At 40.5% G+C, this 17,236-nt stretch overlaps 1 protein-coding gene across 9 annotated transcripts in view; it reads right to left on the bottom strand.

The window, feature by feature from the left end:
• The window catches only part of SAP130 (Sin3A associated protein 130), a 58,127-nt gene extending 44,679 nt beyond the window's left edge, over positions 1–13,448 (bottom strand). For 3 of the 9 annotated variants that reach the window (XM_069063346.1, XM_069063345.1, XM_069063344.1), the window contains exons 1-2: positions 13,244–13,448; positions 9,591–9,708 (exon numbers count right to left, since the gene is read on the bottom strand). In XM_069063346.1, coding sequence (XP_068919447.1) covers positions 9,591–9,702 — 112 coding nt within the window. In that variant the 5' untranslated portion in view covers positions 9,703–9,708; positions 13,244–13,448. Of the gene's footprint in view, positions 1–9,590; positions 9,709–12,434; positions 12,580–13,243 lie in introns of those variants that run through there. The other 6 variants (XM_069063342.1, XM_069063341.1, XM_069063340.1 and 3 more) reach the window with 2 other exon arrangements.
• Positions 13,449–17,236: the final 3,788 nt, after the last annotated feature.

The following is a 17,236-nucleotide window of genomic DNA, read 5'->3' on the forward strand; positions in this document are numbered from 1 at the left end:
TATAAATTACACAAAAGCTATTTGACAGGATGAGAAACTGATTCTCTTAAGGCAGGCCTTCCTTAATATTTTCTTACTTTTATTCTTTAATTCTCTTAGGCAGAGTTTTTATATTTTACTATTTTACGTCTTTTATCCAATTATGGCGAAATAATGCCTACATCAAGTATTATAAAGCCAAGTATCCTCCTTATGTTCAAATCCACTAGTAACCACACATACTATAATAGCTAATCTTAAGTGATTTATAAATATTTTACTCACAACATCTCATTTGATTTTATCCTTACAACAATCCTGTGAGGCAGGTGTTATTACATCCATTTTACAGATGAGTTAACTGAGGTTGATATGACTTACCTAGGGTTGCACAGCTAGTAAGTGCTAAAACAGATTTTTCTGATTCAAGTCTAGTACTTTAATCACTACACTATACTGTAATATCTCAAAGATATGATATTAAAAAAATACAATGGAGCTGAAAAACATACAGAGAAGGGAAACAAAAAGAAAACAAGGATATAAATTTCCATATACAGATGGAGTAAAAATTTCAATCTTTTAATACAAAAGATACATGTTGATTACGCAGTCTATAGGCAAGGTAAATGTAGATACATTTGACAAATTCCCTTATCTTAGAAAAAAGGAAAATGCCCTGAAACTCTTAAAAAAATGTAGTTTTAGAACATTGTCATTTAACAAATATTATTAAATGCTTACTACACACGTGCTATGGGAGATATAAAAACCTACAAACCACATTTATTGTCCTCAAGAACGTTGTAACTTTTAAAATGTAATGGAATATTACTGCTTCATAAGAAATGAAGAAAGATTTGCAGAGAAACTTGTGAAGACATATAAACTGACACAATAACAACATTGTAAAAACAAACAACTTTGAAAGACTTAAGAACTCTGATCAATGTATCATTGACTAACTAACCATACAACTCCATAATAACTAATGTACATGTCCTGGCAGAGAGATAAAGGACTAGAGGATTGAACAAGACATATATGTGTGTACGTGTGTGTGTGTATATACACATACATATATATATATATACATTATATATATTTTTGGACATGGATAATGCAGAAATTTATTTTGCTCGATTATGCATATTTGTTATATTCGTTTTGGTTTTCTTTTTCTAATGGGAGGAGAAGGGGACCAATGAATAAGAAAAAAAGCCTTTGAAGCATTTTTTATATTCATAGAAAAAAACAAAAGAAAACAGACAGGCAGGGCAATTTTGAAAGTTACATGTTATATGCTTAAAAGAAAAGCAAGCTGTACACAGAGATTCACAGTTTCATATATAATCTATTTATTTTGTATAAGTACTTATTTTACTTGGTGTTAAATTCAGAATAAAAAAAGAAAAACTTTTAAAAGTTTATAATTTAGTTAGTGACCTAAGATTTGCACTTGTGACTTTCTAGACCAGGGGTGGGGAACCTGTAGCCTTGAGGCCACATGTAACCTTCTAGGTCCTTGGGTGTGTTTTTGACTGAGTCCGAGCTTTACAGATCAAATTTTTTTATTAAAGGGATTTTTTCGGTGAAGTTTAGATTCAGAGGGCTGTACTTTAGGACCTAGAGGGCCACATGCGGCCTCGAGGCTACAGGTTCCCCATCCCTGCTCTAGACCAAAACACACTTCCTAAGTCAGCATTCTCTTAGCTATGTTTTCTCCCATATTAAAATGTAAACTTCTGGAAGGTAATGATTGTCTCCTTACCACTTAATATATCCACTGAGAAGGAAGAAATCACTTCAGTAGGAAGTGATAAACAGTGGCAAAAGTGGCTGTATTTGAGCTGGAATCTTGAAAGTATGTGTAGGAAGAAACAAAAGTTTTTACAAACTTATGAAACTTGCTTGTTACCACCCTCAAAGAAATGAGAAAAACTGAAAAACAGCTAAGTTCTAGAATGGTTTAGAGAAATTTATAGAAAGTTAAGAAAAGCTAGAAGACTAGCATGATGAAACAACTGTTGGAGGGACATGAATTTAAATCCTACTTCTGACCCATAATGATTGTGTATCTTTGGGCAAATTCCTCAAACTCTTGGTGTCCCCAAGTAATCTGTACAGATTAGAAACTGATCTGAAATTTACTCACGAAAGAAACAAAAAATTTTTACCTTACATGGCTGCTATACGGATTAAATAAAACAAGGTTTGTAAAGTCTTCTTTTATTCTTATAACGTGACAGAAATGTCACCTATTGCTTTGAAGTCATCTAGTCAACCATGCATTCTTATACGTATCCAATATGTATTTCTGATGGAACAGAAATGTAATGAAAGTGTCTGATGAAAGATCTAGGTGATGCTCATCAGCCTTTTTGTACTTATCTTCTCTAACGCTCACTTGGTACTTATAATGATAAGCCTTTTAGGGAGCTACTAGACATATCTCCTCAAACTATAAATTCCTGGAGAACCGCATGTTATCTTTCTTCCTATCTTCCACAAGCCTACTACTATAATATTGGCAGGGAAAGGAGACATTCGATATTAATAAAATTTCTCTTCGTTTCTGTCATACCCTAATTTTACGACATAGAGGCCAGTGATAGTATTGTGATTATAGTTCTGAATCTAGCATTTTATGCAAAGCCTTTAAAGAGCAGAAATGGAGGACCACCCAAAGAATAATGGAAAGAAACATGGTGGGTGTAAGAGATGGCAAAGAAGAAGTCACAGGATGTTAAAGAACTGTAGGAGCAAAACAGGAAGGCGTCTAAGTCACTTAGGAGGAGCCACAGACTGCTGATTTAAAGTCCACATTGAGCGGACCTGTGGAAAACATATGGCAGGAAAACGGACAAGAATTATACAGGGCATGTAGAGACAGAAGTATTAGGATTTGCATTATTGGAGGGAAAGTCTGTCTTGGTGAGATCACATTTCTCATGCCTTTATATGTTTCGCTTTCTTAAACCTCTCATGATGAAAACATTTTTTTTCTCCAGATCTCTTAAGTGCAGTTGCCAATTACTACACTGATAAAGAAGTTACATCCACAGAATGACTCCACTGACCTCAACCTATACTAGCCTGCCTTCCACATCGTTTGGAAGGAAAAACACACACACACAGAACAAATGCAGAGAAAAGCATTTTCGGCTAAGTTCTTTGACACTCCATCGACTGCCCCTTGAATCTACTAGAATCCATGAGGCCATACTTCGTCTGCAGAACCTAACACGGAGGAGGAAATTAATAATCACTAGTGGAACTGAACACCTCTTTGAGGTTAAGTTTATTTTTTCCCGTTTAACTAAAAGGGAACCCAAGAGAAGTCAGGAGACTTATTCAAGGGCAGAGCCAAGTCGTGGAAAGGCAACGTGGCATAGTGGAAAGGGTGCTTCATACACCGTAAGTGAGTCACGAGTCCTGGTTTCCAGTTAACCCCAGACTTTTGTTTTGACCTCTTTTGTGTATATATCATACAGCGATAAAGAATACAGCTCAGATAGTCACAAAGAGGGTGGGTAACCAAAACCTCAGAGGCCATCTGTACTGCTGTGTATCTTTAACAGGAGTGAAAATCCCTGAATGAGTAACGTAGTCTCCACTGTACATGAAGAGCTCTAATGAGTAGGAAAACACCTTCTCCCAAGGCAGCCTATTTGCTTCTTTTGTTAAAAAAAAACAACTTTTAAAAACATCTTTCATTTTATATCACTCATGTTTCCCAATATGTTGCTCTCCCTTTCCTTTCTCCCTCCCAGAGAGTTATAGCTTAAAACAAAGAATTAAAAAATTTTTTTTTGTAAAACTAGGCATCATAGCAAGAAGATCAACATTTTAAGCAGTGCTCCAACACTTACAGTCCCCCATGTCTGCAAAAAAGGGGAAGAAAATGCATCCCTATATCTCTTCTTTGGGGCCAATTTTGGTCATTATAATTTCAAAGCATTCACTTTGCTTAGTTGTTGCTTTCACATATATAGCTGTAGTTACTGCTTAAACTGTTTTCCTGATTCTGCCTACTTCTCTGTATCAGTTCATATATGTCATAAACGCTTCTCTTTTTTTTTTTTTTAAAGCAATTGGGGTTAAGTAACTTGCTCAAGGTTACATAGCCAGGTGTTTCTGGGGGGATGATAAGTGTCTGAGCCCGGATTTGATGCCCCAGGTCGTCCTGACACTGGAGCCAGTGCTCTTACTCGCTGTGCTACCTGGCCATCCCTAAGCAATTGGGGTTAAGTAACTTGCTCAAGGTTACATAGCCAGGTGTTTCTGGGGGGATGATAAGTGTCTGAGCCCAGATTTGATCCCCCAGGTCATCCCGACACTGGAGCCGGTGCTCTTACTTGCTGTGCTACCTGGCTGCCCCCATAAATGCTTCTCTTAATTCATCATATTGTTTCTTACAATGCAGTAATATTCCACTGCATTCATGTGCCACAGTTTCCTTAACTATTCCCCAGCAGAAATTCATTCACTTTTGAAAAACATCATTTGTTAGAAAGGTTTTTTTCTTATAAAGAACCTCAATTTACCTCTCCAACTTGTATCTACTGCTCCTGGTTTTGCACTCTGGGACCAAAGAGAACAAATCTAATCCTTCTTCTCATGTATCTTTTCAAATATTTAGGGACTTCTATTATGTTCTTTTTGTGACTTTTCTTCAGGTTATAGAGTTCCAGTTCCTTCAACCAATCTTAAATATGGTATGACATGTTCTAGAGGCCGCTCATCATACTGGTTTCCATCCCCTGGTCAAGTGTCTTTTGCAAAATGTGTTTCCAGAAATGAAAACAATACTTCCTTATGCTGTCTGACAAGGGAAGAAGAGCATGGTCGGGCTATCCCTCTGCCCGTCTCAACGCACTGAGATCACGACCTTTTTTTAAAAGTTTCTGCTTCAATACTAGTGTCCCTTCTAGATGATAAAGTCTTTCAAGGAAGGAGTGCGGCTTATTCATCATTATACTTCCAGCCTCTAAAACATGTATTCTCAAATGAGTACTTTGTACTCATTTAACAAGTGTTGGTTTAATTACTATGTATGTGTTTCGGAATCAAATTGTTAACACCTGGGGCAAAGAACAAGCCTCAGTTTATCTATCTCCAAGATGGAGATAACCACGGCTGTGCTCATTTCAGAGACTTAGTATCAAATGAGAAAACACATGCAGAAGTGTTCATTTGACCATAAAGTTTTATATACACATATATACAAGTATATATGTGCATATGTGTGTGTGTGTATATGTGTATATATATAAATGTAAACTTATTAAATATCTGAAATCTTGTTAAGTTTGGAAAGCTGAGTGGGTCTACTAAGAGATAAGACGTGTAACTGTCTTGCTTCTCTGGAAACCCATTTGTTTTAAGTAGTAACTTGAAGAATAAACAGAATCTTACCTTTAGGTATGTATACTACAAGTAACAAGGCCAATTTACCCCTTATAGGGCAAAAACAGGTTTCTACCAGGTAAAACATTGCCTCTAATGCCCTCACTGTGTAAAGAAAAGGGAGGCTCGCCAATATGTGTATTATTGCTAACTAGAAAACTTGTATTGCACCTGTCCTCGTACTCTGTTCACAGCAGGCACTCAGATCTTTGTTAAGCTGTGTTCTTTGAAGCATAGCTTACTCCAAAGACTTTAGGGTCAACATAGCAAAAACCATCTTTATAATAAGGACTTTGTCAGTTTTTACACTATGTGCAAGTATCTTCTCTATGGATATTTGTAATTTCCTATAGCATATGCCATTCATTCTATGGATAAACATCTAGGAAGAAATTAATTCACATAAATATACTTAAAGAAATGGTCTCTGTGATTTCTGCAATTTGTCTACATCATTTTGTAGACAAGATTCCCTCTAAATGGGGAAGGTATGCAATGGCTCGTAGTATTCCTTGGTTGGTGATCAAACATTAAGCAATCACTTCCAAGTTAGCATGAAAAATGTCCCAAAAAAGCAATGGACTAGATAGATAGATAGGAGTCCAGGTTTAGGAAGCAGCGGCTATTTCCATCTACTAATTTTCTAAAAGCAGTAAGTTTTAGGATTTACCTCCCATGAAAGCCCTAGTTCCACATGAAATAGTATGACTGGCAACAAAAGAGACATCTCCCCATGGGAAGAAAGGTGTATCCTAGTCTAGCTGGTGATGCCACTACCTGCTCTGCTTTCACGTGGAACCCAAGTGGTGGAGAAGATACCACTTCAGAGAAAGGAGATGGTAGAACTGGATCCTATTTAGAAGGGAACTTTGCCAAGGAATCCTTCTCTTTCTTATATGACTCCTATAACACTCAATAGTTATACTTCTTGTAAGACATTCACCACACATAGGCAGACTTTAACTCAAGAGGCCAGACTGTACTGGTGCAGAAGAAATATCTTCCAGATAGAACTTTTTCCCTAAAAGGCAGGTAATTTGAGCAGTCTAGACGGTTAAGATGCAGCGTTCTGGTTGTCTAGGGTCTAAAAGGTCAGACCACCAAAAGGCAGAGACCTTCAGCTGCACATAGACCAAAGCTGTGTGTTACAGTTATCATACTCTGCTTACCAGATGTGATTCCTTGGAGGGTAGGGAAGAGGGATGCATCTACCAGAACCCACAGAATATGCTTGCTATTTTTCCAATTCTATGGCAAAGTAAACCTTCTTTTATTAACTGTTACATGGTCTATGAGGGGCCCATTTTGTTCTGATCACCACTTGAAGCACCAGACTAGTCTGAATCAGGCCTGATACAACACGTATACAAAACCAACCTCCCAAGATGGTTGAGCTAGGTGAGTGCCCACAAAGATTTTCTCACCTTCTGTTGGGACTTACCTCCTCTTTCCAGTCCCCTTACCACTGCAGACCCACATGCTACCTCATATTCTTCTTCACTCTTGGCCTTTTTACCTGACTCCAATTCCAAGTCCAGAAGAGAGGTGGGTAAACTCTCTATAGACAATTTTTTCCATTTTTACTGTGGTTACCTAATCCTAAAATCTCACAGGAAGCATTTCCAAACTCTATCCCATCAATTCGTGGTGCACTTCATACTCCAACTCAGGAATGCCTCTTCTCATTCTTGTGATGTAATGCCCAGAGAAGTGAGTCTTAACTCTTCTCCTGTCGTGTCAATGAATCTTATTTCAGTCCTTTGAATAACGTTAAGACATGCCATTCACTGGTGAAACAGCAGGGAACAGTAGAGAGAACACTCATCTAGGAATAAGGAGGCCTTGATTCTAGTCCTAAGTTTATTAACTAGTTAAATGACCTGTCTCTTCCACTCCCTGGGCCTGTTTTTTCACCTGTAAAGCATCTGGACTACAGATAAAGGTGTTGAGATTTTTAAGGCAGATAGGTGGTAGAGTCAATAGAGTGCTAGGCTTGGGAATCAGGAAGGTGTGAGTTCAAATCCTGCAAACCATGTGACTCTGGGCAAGTCACTTGGCTTCCCTCTGCCTCAGTTTTTTCATCTATAAAATGGGGATAATAGTACCTATCCTAACATTGTTGTGAGGATAAAAATCAAATTAGCTAAGATGTATAAAGGACTTTACAAACAGCTGTACATGTTTGTTTTGCTGTTGTTATAATTACATTCCCTCTAAAATTTCTTTCATAGTGAACTTTCATACTTCTATTATCATGTACTTGAAACAAGTCTTTCTCTAGGAGGTCTAATGTCTCAGAAAGGTTATGCACACACTTCATGACTAGTAGAATAAAGGAGTGCTATTCCCCAGCAGGCCAAAGGAGGAGTAGGAAAAAGGAAGCAGATGGGCCAATCCCCGGGCTGCTCAGAATAAAAGAACCAAGGTGACAATGAGTCATTCTAGATTAACAAGGATTCTAAAGGTCTCTTATGGCCAGAGGTTCTGTACCTTTCACTTAACCATCTCATAGAGCCACTGTCCTTTTTCTTTACTACTAATCTTCCATGTCCCCCTGATAGAGCTTCTGCCTCAGGCCATGAGAACCTTTACCAGCAGCTTGGAGTTGAAGGATGCCCTTATTCCCATGCGTGGTAGGTGGGGAGATGGGTGAAGAAGGAGCAAGAGGTCCACAATCCCATCACTCAAGATTCACCAGATAAATTCCTGGCACTTCCATGTGGAATTATGAATCCAACACAACACTATAACACATGTTGGCTACATCTTACATTACTATTAAAACACTTCTATAGAACACACTTATTATAGGTTAAATAGGCTTTTGCAGGATGACAAATTTTTTTCAATGAACAAAAATCTCTTTTCTATATACACCCCCTCCCCCCAATTAAAAAAAGAAAGGAAAACAAAACTCTTGTAAGCAATATAAATCCTGGAATTACCCACTTCCAAAAACAGTTATCTCAATTCACCTCGTCCATCAACTCTTTATCAGGGAGTTGGTAGCAATGACCATGCTGTCCTGACAGCTTAACACTACTAATATTAGAAAATATTTCTTGAATTCTAAATAAGTTACTTTTAGGCAAATGTCTAGAATTCCTAGAAGTTGAGAGACTACCTGTATTGTCTTGTGTTACAGTTAATGTCACCTTTCCCCTGCCAGAGTGCAAGCTTCTAGAAAGGGTGACTTTATCTTAGAAATGTTACCTTCTAAAATGCCTAGCATATGGCAGGCACCAAATATGCTGAATTTTTTCAGGCTTGAAAAACCTGAAAACTACTCAATTTTCTTCATGTCTATCAAAGATGCATGAAAGGAAGAGATAAAACAGAGATGGAACAAAGTTTTGTTTTCTACCAAGGGTCAGCTCAGGCACTACCACCTCAATGAAACCCTACTAGATTCCTCCCTACCTCTCCCAGCTGTAAGTGTTCTCTCTCTCTCCCCTAAATTTTCCTTTCCAATACCTTTTTGTGGACATGTTGTACCCCCACAGCAGAATGTAAGTTCCATGAGGGTAGGGACTGTTTTGTCTTTGTATCCTTAGGGGATATATCCCTGGTTCATTTTACTTTTTGAACTGACTTAGGATTTTAATAGTGTATGGAAAATATCAAATATTAGCTCCACGGAAAAAGATTAGCACCTGTTCTCTGACTTTTAGAGTGTTGCCTGGGGCACTGAGAAGTTAAATGGTACATGGTCACACAGCCCACGAGTGTCAAAAGGAGGACTTGAACCCACTGGCCCAAAGCTGGCTCTTTATTATACCATTATGCTTCCCATCTGGCACACAGTAATCACTCCATAAACATTTATGGAATTACATTTTAGTTGCAGGCTTATAAATTTTACTTATTTCAATTAATTACAAATGACATAATAATGAAGATGATGATAGCATTTCTATAGTGCTTTTGCAAAGTGCTTTAAATGTTACCTCATTTGATCTTTGAAATGACCCTGAGAGGTATTATGATTATTCCCATTTTACAAATGAGGAAACTGAGGCACATATAGGTCAAGTGATTTGCCCAAGGTCACATAGTAAGTGTCTGAGACCAGATTCAAACTCAGGCCTTCCTGGCCACACTCCATGCACTAGCATCACCTAGCTGTAGAATTTGCCTAATTTTGAACACTGAAACTGGCAAGCTTATTTAGGCAAATAGGAGAACACTTAAGAACACCTTACCTGTAGCTGTTGGGTTTATCAGCCCTGTAGATGCACTGTTGGAAATTTGTGAGGGAGCTTGGCCTAGCCCTGCAGAAGGGGCTCCTGAACGAGGAAACTGTTGAGAACTCATTTTCACCTGCAAAATACATTCAAACTGTTTACAATCCGATCTTGAGATGCAGGATGTTACACATTTCTACAGTTGATACCACTAAGCTTAAACCTTAAAATGGCATTCCTTAATGGTTAGAATAACTAAATAATTTATCTCAACTAGACAAAATATCGGCTGAAAAACTAAGTAATTTTCAAATAGGAAATGCTACCTGAATTCCTACAACCAAGTAGAAAAATGCTAACAAATTGCTCTAGTCCATCTACTAGTATTGTGGTTCAGTCGTTCTAACTCTTCACAACCCTATCTGGGGTTTTCTTGGCAAAGATACTGGAGTGGTTTGCCATTTCCTTCTCCAGCTCATTTTACAGATGAGGAAACTAAGGCAAACAGGGTTGAGTTGCTTGCCCAAGGTCACACAAGTTACTAAGTGTCTGATGCTGGATTTGAACTCAGGTCTCCCTGACTCCAGGTCTAGTGCTCTATTCACTGAGCCACCTAGCTGCCCATAGCTAACTTTATGACTTATCTTTCATCAAATCAGAGTAACATTTTTCCATCACAAAAGGATCTAAAGGACCTATCCTGGGGCATGTTTGAAAAAATACTTTATTTTAAAATTCTCCAGGAAGTATTCAGAAATTATTCTCAGACATTTCCCCATGCCAAAAAAAAAAGTTTTTTAAATGTCAAAATTATAATTTTAACATTTTTACTACTACTTCTTACTTTTTCCAATAATTACAATGCAGAATCACAGATCTCAGTGTTAGAAGGGAACTCAGAGCTCATCTAATCCAACCTCAACTTAAACAAGAATCCCTTCCACAACATATTCAACAAATGGTCATCCAGCTTTTGCCTGAAACCCTCCAGAGAGGTATCCCACTTCCTCTAGAGGTAACCATCTACTTTTTGATATAGTTTGTATCGTTTTTTTAAAAATCAAATTTAAATCTGCTTCTTTGCAATTTCTACTCACTATTTCTAATTCAGAATTCTGGACCAAAGCAAAAGAAGTCTATTGCCTTTTCTACAGGTCAGTCTTTCAAATACTTGAAGCTATAATGATCATGTCCTTCATAAGTAATTTCTTCTTCAAGAAAAACATCTTCAGTTCCAGAAAAGTGCATATGGCAGGATATTAGGTCTTTCATAAAATAATTTCATTGCCTTCCTCTAGATCATTTCTAGCTAAAAAACGTCCTTTCTGAAAGTGGTGTCATGAACTGATGATGGCAATACTCTATACGAGGCCTGATATGGGCACAATAAAGCAGCGCTCTTGTCCCCTGCTCTTACATACTATGTCTCTAATTTGCTTTTTTGATATCCATATTATGCTATCATCTCACGTCAAGCTTGCAGTAAACTAAGTTTCTCCCCCAAGACCATTTTCAGATGAACCAGCCTAGCTGTATCTCCCTCATCTTGTACTGGTAACATTTATTTTTTGACCTGAGTATAAAATGTTACATTTAGCCTGCCAGGATCTTTTTGAGTTCATCCTGGGAGTCAGTGGATATGGCACTGCTCCCAGCTTTATGTCAACTATACTTTTAGCTAACTCTTTTCAATTATTTTTAAATTTTTAGGTAAGAATTATACTGGCCAACATATAGGACTTTTTGGTATATTTTGGCTTGACATAGGAATTTCTGCAATAGACTTTATAGCCCAAAATTCAGCTAACAATAAAAGCTGCTTTGGGGTGAGGAGGGACATTCTTCAATAATTTTTTTTTTGTTGTTTAACAATCAACAAATAGATATTCTTGAAACTTTATGGAGTACTCCTAAGGCCCATGGCACCTCATTATGTATAAATCAATTAAGAATTCTGCCTTATCTTTAAAGATTTTTACAAGTTTGCAAATAAGAGCAAAAACAAATCATTTAAGGTTTTGCTAGGAAATTATTAAATCATACTTTGTATTTTAACTTCATTCAAAGATGTTAGGGCATCTCAAAAAAAGAAAAAAGCACTTCCTTCGAATAATCTGAGAAAATTAACAGGCTAGGCCATTCAGGGTCACTCAGCTGGGAGAAATGGGAATAAAATCCAGGCTTCCCAACAAGAAACATTTTACTCTGTCCATTAAATCCTACCTAAAATACAACTCTCAACACCCATGATCTTAGTTCTTGTAACTTGGATTTGCACTAGGGTACCATAACTAGTTGGGGGATTTTTCTACTTTAAAGAAAAGTGTATACATAGAAAGCACACTTTGGTAGTGTACACATTATGGTCAAAGAAATGTATGTTTTTAAGAAAACCAGCCTTTAGCAAGTTCGAACTTGACAGGAAAGTGATTTTATATCTCAATGTCACTGAAAGGTTCCGTGGTGCAGAGAGGTATAGAGTCACCGACACCTCACAGCAAGATTTGACCAAAAGGCGATCAGTCAACGGCCTGTTTGCAAAGACATCGATTTAAAGATTTCCTTTTTCCTCCCCCTCACACTTATTCTAATGAAGGAACTCTATTCTAAAATCTTTCCGTTTCCAAGTAGTTTTAATTCCAAAAGCTCAGCTGTTCCCCTTCCCCACCCAAACCAATCGATGCGATGAGATGACAGGGCTGTCCCGCCTCCTTTCTCTGGGGTCCTCCAGCCTGGTTCTTCCAAGGAGCGAAGAGCAGATTCTGGTCTCCCCAAGATAACTAGCTCCCTTCCCCAGAGGCTCTTTCCAGTCCCAGCCCACTCTTTTTTCCATCAGTCCCCAGTCCCGGGAAGCGGACTCACAAAGGAACCAGGGAGGGAAGCAGAAAGGCCCCCTCCCCATAGCCAATACAGCCTTTCGGTCCCCGTGACACCGGCTCCGGCCCAGCAAACAGCCCAGTTAACTAGTGCAGCTTCAGGATCTGGTTCCAGATTTCTCCCCAAGAACCTGCCCCTCCCCTCCCCACCGCCCGCCTATTGGCCCCGCGCCGACGGCGTCACACGGGCTCGGGCTCCAATCCAGCATCAGCCTCGGCGCCCTAGCCCCACCCTCCCATAGAACTTCGACTAATCAAGCTAGGGGCTCTGGCAGGGCTACCCAAATTTCACGACCCCGCGACCAATAGAGGAGGAGAGATGGCTCGTCCAATGAGAAGGGTCGGGGGGGCGAGGAGGGAGGCCCCGCCTTTGCCTGGGTCTGAAAGCGGCGGGCGCAGGTCCCGGATGTAGATAGTCACTTTAAACTGCTCTGTGAGCCAAACTGCCTCCGCCACCGCCCCCCGCCCGGCCAATCTCCCCGTCTTCTGCCCGTCAAAGCCTCCATCCCAGAGCCAGTCGGCCCAAAGCCCAGGCCCCGCCTCCTTGCCGCGGGGCACCCCAAGCCGGGGACAGAAGCTCCTCGCAGCTTCAACTGCCGGGACTAACCGCCCTACCCCAGGCTACTGACAGGACCCCACAACTTCCTAAGCGGTGCGGTACCAGGTGAAGGAGCAAGCCGACTATGCTTCGTCGTGGCCACCTTTCCCAGGGGACCCTCGGCAGAGCGGACGCCGCAACCCTGGCCCGGCCGGGCTGCCCCGCCCCCTCCCCGGATCCCCTCCTCCCGCCACTACCTGGAGTCCGAAGCGTGGAGCCGCCGCTCCTCCGTTCTGTCCTCTCCGTCTTTCTCTCTGCTTTTCCTGGTGGCACCTCTCAGGCGTCTTAGTCCCCGGGGCTCTAGACCCGCCGCGGCGGCCGCGGCTAGCTCTCCTCTCAACCTAGCGCCGCCGCTTCCGCCGCCGCATCGAGATGCCCGCCCATTGGTTGGAACTGGCACCGCCCACCACAAGTTGAGCCACTGACAGCGCGGCGTTATCCAGAAGGTGGGACTGTCAGGGGAGGGATGCCCCAGCCCGGGGTGGTAAGGCATTCTGGGTCTTGTAGTTTTTCGCGACAAGGGGGCGTGACTGGGAGGGTGCGAGTGGGCGAAAGGGCGGGCGCTGCCGCCGGCCCTGCGTCACGCCCCCCTTTGCAGTGTTCCATTGGCTCTAATCGAGCCGCTTTTCGCTTTATGCTACCCCCTCCTCCCCCTCCACAGCCGAGAAAAGGCGACCGGATCTAGCGCTGGAGCTCCGCCTTCTCCTCCAGGCCCCCGAACCGCGGTCCCTGGATTTGTCACTTGCATGGCGGGCCACATAAGGGAGTGGGGAGACGAGTCTCCAAAATGAGCCCCATTCCACGCTTTCCTTTAAAGGGCAGATGGGAAGGTGGGGGTTGGAGTAGAGGAAGAGGAGAAGAGCGAGGGTTTGCTCTCAATGCCATTTCAGTGGGCTTTGTTGCAGGGTTCGTTTTCAATGTGTCCTCTTCGTCTACCGAGATCTGTTGCATGTGGCGGGTGCCAAGGGTTCCCCTGTGCCTGTCAGCGGGATTGGCCTTCCCGGAACCCGTGCACGCCTCGTGCCCCTGCCCCGCTTCGCTGGAGGCAGAGGCAAGGGATGCCCCTCTCCTCTAGCCCGCATCTCCAGAAAACGCGTTCGCCAGTCGTTTTATACCTCCTGCCCTGACCAATAGAAAGACTAAATCCCGTGTCCTCCACGTTATTGAAGTTTAGTAAAGTTTTCTGTAAGGGGTGGGGTGGGACAGAGCCCTGGAAGCCTAAGCAGTTCAATGCCTTTCAAGTTAAATGAAGTGATTACTTTCCCAGAAGCATCCCCTCACCAAAGACCGAGGTGGTTACTAATAATAACAACAAAAAAATAGCATTCATACAACGCCTTAAGGTTTTCAAAATGTTTTATAGATATAACCTCATTTTATCCTGACAGCAGCATCCCTGGGGAAGGTGGGTGCTGTTATCATCCCTAGGAAGAAATTGAGGCAGACAGAGGTTAAGTGATTTGCTCAGGGTCACACAGCTGCTGTTCAGTGTCCAAGGTCACATTTGAACTCAGGTCTGCCAGTCCAAGACCACTCTTCTCTTTACTGCATTATCTAGCTGGTAGAGGGGAGGGAGGGAATAGTATTTATATAGCGTCTCGTTTGTGTCAAGCACTGTGCTAAGAGCTGCTTTTTAAAACATTTTTTTAATGTGATCTCATTTGCTTAGGGCAGAATGTGCTGCTAGTTCAGCAGAGTTATGTTTGTTCTTCTGTTCTTGCCATATCTTCTTGGTAAATATCCCTTTGTAGAAGCTAATTGATATTAATTGGCAATTTCAACAGAAGTGATGTTGGAGAGATTGGGAATTAATATTGGAGGGTTTGAAGGATTTGAGCCAACAGCATTCTAAGAAACCTATCCATGAGGGAGAAATATAATCAGCCACACTTTGGGGACCTATCTACTAGTAGTGAATATTTGGATTGGGAGAGTAAATCCAGGGTCTTGTCTACATCAGTATGCCTAGGATTATAGAGTTTTAGATGGAGAAGAGACTTACAGATGCTCTAGTCTTACTTATTTTATGGACATGGAAAGTAAGGCCTAGAGAAGTAATGATTTGGTTTTAATCCCATAGTTATTGGCAGAGTCAAGGAGACTCAAAGTCTTGTGTTCTTTCCACAGCTCCAGGCTGTTTCCCTTTGACTAGATAGAAACACAGAGAAACAGGATGGAGCAATTTTTAAAGCAACACAGTTACCTTATTTCCAACTTAAATAGTTTCTTTCAACACTATCTTTTCAACATTTTACCTCAGTCACTATGGATAAGGAAGGCTAACTTTGACTTTCTGTTTTTACTTTAACTCACTTTTAACTATTATGTATCTATTCATAGTTCTGCTTCCTGCTTCTTCATTGATCTAACAGTGGTTACCAAAGTGTCATTTAGGGACCCCAGGAGTCCCTGAGACCCTTTCGGGGGTCCTCAAGATTAAAACTATTTTCATAATGCTATGACATTTTAATTTCTAAAAATGAAAAGTGAAGTAGAACCAAGAAAACAGTATACACAAAGGCATTGCAAGACTATATTTGGGAAGAACAGTAACAAAAAAGAGAACCCTTTGAAATTACACTGACCAACCTTGGCTCCAAAAAATACTTGAGTATGTACCTTTTTTGCAGTGCTGGGTGACTTTAGGCATGAAATATACTCCAGGTGTCATATGTGTTTTATTTATTGGTTTTACTAAACTTTTTTTGTTTTTGACCTCTTCTTTCTTTTTAATGAGAGATGGCAGTTTAGAAGGGAGAGGGAAATAAATTGGGGGAATGTAGGTTATGTAAAAAGAAAAAAAGATACAAACAAAACATTTTTAAAAGAAAATTTATTACTTCGACCTATTCCTTGGTGCTGATTCTGCCACATTTAGGTGTGAAAGCTCCATTTTTGTCTGATTACAGTTGTACTTCTTACATATGCAAGGTGCCTAATAGTTTGTGTTGAAATGAATAGGTGACTCCAGAACCACATTTGTAGTAATTATTAATTAAATTGGAGATGTGGGAAAATTAGAACACTAATGTACTGGTGGTAGTGGAATTGTGAATTGATCCAACCATTCTGGAGAGTAATTTGGAACTGTGCTCAAAGGTCTATAAAACTGTGCATACCCTCTGATCCAGCAATACTGTCTGTATTCCAAAGAGATCATAAAGAAGGGGAAAAGATCCATTTGTACAAAAATATTTATGGGAGCTTTTTTTGTGGTGACCAAGAATTGGAAATTATGGGGATGTCCATCAACTAGGTGTAATGCGAATGTAAATTTTGAAGATCTTCCCTGCCCCTAGGCTAATGTGCACCTGAAACCTGGGGTGGGAGGCTTGTTTTTCAGTAGACACTTTTTGATTGGCCAGTGGGTCCAGAAGGTTGTTACATTCTCTGAGCCAGGAGAAGGTTATATAAGCCCTGATGTGTAGCTTTGTCTTGGGACTCACTTTGAGAAGTATTCTGTGATTTGATCTGAATTCTGGGAAGCCGTTGTTGAGAGTCCCCCGGCTTTGAAAAACCCAGAATGTGGAAACCCAGATGTTGACTGGGTATGGATGTAATGGTTGGACAGTTTGGAAATCTGTCTACTTGATGTTTCTGTCTTGATAATTATGCCTGTATATTTTGAGGTTCAGGGTGCTGACCTTTTTGCCCTGAACAAGGTAAACGATATATGGTCTGACTGATTAAAGTAAGCTTGTTAACCCATTTTGAGTTGCTTTCCTTTAACAAAGCAGATCCAAGAACCTGTGGTAGCTGCAAACCCTGAGGACGCTTGGGGTGCTTGCTGCTACACTAGGGTAATCACTGAACAAATTGTGGTATGTGAATGTAATGGAATACTATTGTTCCATAAGAAATGATGAGCAGGCATATTTCAGAAAAACCTGGAAAGATTTACCTGAACTGATGCTGACTGAAGTGAGCAGAATCAGGAGAGCATTGTAAATAGTAACAGCAACATTGTTCGAAAACCAGCTTTGATAGTCTTAGCTCTTCTCAGCAATGCAATGATCTAAGACAGTTGCAAAAGACTTATGATGGAAAATGCTACATCTACAACCAGAGAAAGAGCTATGGAGTCTGAGTGCAGATTGAAGCATACTGTTTTTTGTTTCTTTTTTCTTTCTCATTGTTTTTCTGTTTTGTTCTGATTCTTCTTTCATAATGTGACTAATGTAAAAATATGT

The sequence above is a fragment of the Petaurus breviceps genome, unplaced genomic scaffold (genome assembly GCF_028583685.1).
Source record: "Petaurus breviceps papuanus isolate PSGF00001 unplaced genomic scaffold, PetGlider_PUasm1.0 90556, whole genome shotgun sequence".
NCBI classification, from domain to species: Eukaryota; Metazoa; Chordata; class Mammalia; order Diprotodontia; family Petauridae; genus Petaurus; species Petaurus breviceps.